General features: G+C 33.6%; 1 protein-coding gene across 1 annotated transcript; it reads right to left on the bottom strand.

The window, feature by feature from the left end:
- Positions 1 to 418: 418 nt before the first annotated feature.
- On the bottom strand, positions 419 to 1,975 carry LOC105119735 (epidermis-specific secreted glycoprotein EP1-like). Its single transcript, XM_011017908.1, has one exon. The coding sequence runs from the start codon at positions 1,902 to 1,904 to the stop codon at positions 618 to 620; it is 1,287 nt and encodes a 428-aa protein (XP_011016210.1). The 5' UTR covers positions 1,905 to 1,975; the 3' UTR covers positions 419 to 617.
- Positions 1,976 to 4,600: the final 2,625 nt, after the last annotated feature.

Genomic DNA, 4,600 nt, shown 5'->3' with positions numbered 1-4,600 from the left:
TCCTATTACTTTTTTTAAACATGATTGCATCCCTCGAGCATTTGTTTTTAATATATAAAAAAGTTCTCAAAATCTAGCACCTTCTAAACACAAATTATCTAACTTCGAAGGCATTTTGGAACAACTATTTAACTCAAAATTTATTTTGGAACAACTATTTAACTCAAAATTTATTTTGGAACAACTATTTAACTCAAAATTTATTTTGGAACAACTATTTAACTCAAAATTTCAATTTTATACTTTTATGCTTTTATGATTTAAAACTTTCGAACGCTAATAAATCTTAATTTTGGCCATAAAATTTCAATTTACTGATTTCAATAAATACTTGGGTGTTGTGTGACATATATTAATAAAATCCGTCAATAAAATATATAATATAATGATGGAGAGTTTGACAGGCATCGAGCAGCACTTTAAAAGGGACACATTCTTTTTGGTGGAGAACTAAAGCATACAGTCGTCTTTTATTATCATTATTCAGCGGTATACAGTTTTCAATCTTCCACTTGGAAATAAGAACAAGAAAGCATAATTATAAGAAATCACCACCATTAACGAGAAAACTTGGAAGTTTGGAGTTAATTTAAAGATACAAGGAGGTCGAGCTTTCCTTAGTGTTTTGGTGCCTTTATGTAACCCACATGCGTAGAGTTTGCAACCTTGGTGAGGGTTTGAAGATCATAAGCAATCCAACACTTGGATGTGTCTTTGTTGTAAAAATAACCCAGACACTTGCAATCACTTGAACATTTCTTTCCACAGTCGTCTTCCTTCATTGCTCCGCTTCCACTTGCATACTTGCTCATGGAATGATCAACACCTTCTAGTTTATAGTAGTAAAAATTCTTAGAACCACAGGCTGGAGGCTTCACTGGCTCACAGTCCTTGCTCCAGCCCATGAGTCCGCTTGGCAATGGGCAAGCAACACATTGGCTGTCTTCACAAAGCCCAAACTTACCACATCTCTCGGGTAATTGGCACTCTCCCTCCGGAAAACCATCTCTGGAAAAGAGAGTGTAGGTCACTTCCCATGCTTGATAGTCCACTTTATTGTTGTATGTGTAGATCTTAAGGCTCCCATCTATCCCAATTCTAAGAAACGACAACGTGCTGTTGTATTTGGGTCTAGCGAGTGTCAATCCGTTCCCGGTAGAGAGATCCAAAGTGAGGTCATTAGCAACCTCGTCGTATCCGTTTGGAGCGCAATTTAGAGTCGCATTCTGTAGACGACCTTTGTACACTGAATCGAAAGCGTAGTAGATATATGGCTTAGGGGAATTCGGACTCTTATAGTACATGGCCAGTCTTTTGGGTTCCATGACCAGGCTATAGGCCCCATCGGAGTTGTGCGTCTCAGAGGCTCGGCTCACAAGCCTAGTTACACCTCCGACACGAAGTGATTGGCCCACCAACAGGGTATCTGTAGGAGAGTCGAAACTTTGCCAGATAAACTTTCCCTTGGAATCATGAAGCACCATGTTGCCATTAGACAGCAATTGCAAGCCAACAACACCTTTATTGGCTGTGTTGGTTTGCCAAGCGACCCTCCCATCAGCATCTGCCAATACAAGATTTCCGTCCTCCACTAAGGTGAGAGTGGCATTTTCGCGAACTGGGTTTCCTCGGTTGGCTTCCCAAACCCAACGCATTGTTGATTCTGACCTCACAGTACCCATACGCAGAGCGAGAGTGTATGCATTTGGGGTGGTGTTATAAAAGATAAGTTGGAAAGGGGAAGTACTTATGGGCAATGGACGATAATCTGGAAAATACTCCGAAATGTATTCCCCAAACTCTCCTTCATTGACGTACTTAAATGTTGCAGAAGGAGGAACAGTAGCATGGGCAATGAAGGATATTGAGAGGAGAAAACAAAGAGAAAACAATGGCAGTTCCATTGGATTGGAGGAAACTTATTTCTGGTTGCTTGCTTGATTTAGGTGGCTTTGATATGAAACCAAGGCGGAGACTGGTCGCCTTTTATAAGCCCTTTAGGATGGCATTTTTGTAATTGAAAGCCCTCCATTTTCTATAATTAAATCAAAGATTCTTCTTGGCGGGCGCTTTCCTGTTCAAGAAAAGAGAGGATAACGCGGATGGAAGCTTGATGGGATGTAGCCCGGCCATCATTATCTTGATCTGTGATAATGGTGGGGGGGCTTCTTTTTTTTGTCCTTTTCTATTTTCTTTTTTTTCCTCGATAATTTTGTTTTCCTTCTAATTTCGTGGCGATGCTCTGTGGAGATATTACCAACATGTGTTCTCTACAAGTTGATCTGCATGATACCATTTTTAACATTTGGTGCTGATTTTGAATAAATGAGCAAATTCAGTAACAGAGTGTAAAAGATTTTATAAAAACACATTTAAATTGAGAAAAATGTGAAATATAATTTTTGTTATTTTAACTTCAACCAATGAAAATATTTCTAAATCACTTAAAAAAAACCACCAATTTTGACGATTTTTTTATATTTTAAATACATTTTAAGAAATAGTTTTATATACGATGTAAATACGGCGCCAAATACTTTTTTAATATTACGTAGTTGGCAAAAGTTGATCATTTGACAGTGAGAAAAGTACTCTTGATTATGATGCAAGTGAGTGAAGCTGGCTTTATGCAAAATAAAAAAATGTAAATCGCGCGACGGCTTCGAACATGGCAGGAACTAGAAGCATTGAATGATAGATGCCGCTTGACTTCTGGTCAAATACTAACAGCTCAGAAATCCTGCGGTCAAAGCTGACGTCCTTAAACAAAGTTATCCGTATATAGCCAATAAGGGGACTCGGCGCCCTTATCCCCTTCTTGAATACGATGGCTAACAAGACAAAATGTTAGGTACTGTTAATTAATACAAAACAATTTTTCTTTTTTCTTTTTTAGTTTTATTTTATTTTCTTCTTCTGTAAAATAAAAAAAATGTGTTCATGTTATTTTTTTTTTCATTTGATAAAAAATATGATATTGTTAACATTTTAAAATACACAAATATTTTTTTATCATCATTTATCATTATAAATATTTCATCTAATTAAATCAAATGAGATGTTAGAATAAACATGATATTATAATACTTTTCACTATTAGAGTGTATTAATAATAAAATTTTACACTTAACAATATTATTTAAAATTTTTAATAAATGTTATAATCATTCCACAATTAATCTATAATGATTTTTTTATCAAATTAATTTATTATTGTCAAGATATATTTATTTAAATATTTTTTATTAATATAGATATTTAAGGCAATTTATATATATTTTGATTAATTTTATGAGCTATAAAATTAATAATCATGTAAATCTTTAATATTTCTAAAATTTATAAAATTTAAATTGATAATTTTTTAAGAATAAATTCAGGAGATACATCCTTTAAACTTATATCTATTTATATACTTGTACTATATTAGTACGGCCCTCATTTAAAAATTTTAGTCTTTCTCTATTATATTTTATAAATAATCGATCAGATCTAATATGCAATGCACCAGGAACATTATGATAGCCATCATTAGTCATAATACATACAAAAATTAATTATTTGAATGTTGCACGTGCTCATGTAGCACCACTTGGCATGGAAAAATTATTTCCTTATGAAGATAATGCATCCATAAATGCACATGCATCATTAATTATTCCTTCCCAACCACTGTTGACAAACATGAACATCACACGAGAACAAGCAACCATGACATTTTGCGTCACAGGTGAAGCTCTTTTACCATGAATTTTTAATTTATTTATTTATGCAACAGACCAAGCAGCAACACGAGTTCTATCAATTGCATCTACATCATTTTATTTAAAAAATATCACTCCAGATTTGCATATATTTAATTAATCAAGAACCACATGCTTATGATTGTTTTAAAAAATTAACATATGTTTACCTTGAATTTCTAGTTGCTCGTCTCCTTTAATGGTTGGCTTAATTAATTCAGTTTCTACAGACGTAATTGGATATTGTCCCAAGCGAATGCTGAAAAACGTTCAGGTACTAGATCTTTGTCTGATCATTTTTCTTCCTCGTATTCATTTGTAGATTGGTAAGATGATCATTTAATCTAATCGATCAAATATTGTAAGAAATAAAACAGCAATTTAAGTGCAGATGTTACACTTCCACGCTTAAAGGGGGCATTGCACCAAGTCTTGGGCTTGCAAACACAGGGGTGCATGTTCATGTCCCGGGGACCAGCTGATTCATGCAGAAATGCCGAAGGATAAAACATTATCCGAATTCTCCATCCAGAACTTTTCATTGGGCTCACAGTTAAGTAATTGCCTCCATGAGAAATAATTGGGAACAAAATTCATTTAGTCACTTAAGTAAGTTATTTATAAAATTCAAGAAACCGAATTTAATGTCCATAATAACACGATAAATTATCTTAGTTTAATAATCATTTCATTAATGATTGAAGAGTATTTTAAAACTAACTTATGTGTAAATCGAGATAGAATGATTTTATGATAAATAGTTGTGATTTCTTTTTTATAATTTATATATTCAAAATATAATGGTTCAGTTTTTTTTTTATCTTAAAAAAAAACCTTAATTTCATTATCCAATGCTC

This window comes from Populus euphratica, unplaced genomic scaffold (genome assembly GCF_000495115.2).
Source record: "Populus euphratica unplaced genomic scaffold, PopEup_1.0 scaffold3547.1, whole genome shotgun sequence".
Classification (NCBI taxonomy): Eukaryota; Viridiplantae; Streptophyta; class Magnoliopsida; order Malpighiales; family Salicaceae; genus Populus; species Populus euphratica.
The sequence above is the reverse complement of the archived record's forward strand: the minus strand, read 5'-3'. Positions and strand labels throughout refer to the sequence as shown.

Coding starts and splice junctions, on each gene's coding strand:
- LOC105119735 (XM_011017908.1), bottom strand. CDS start 1,904: ATGGAACTGCCATTGTTTTCTCTTTGTTTTCTCCTCTCAATATCCTTC.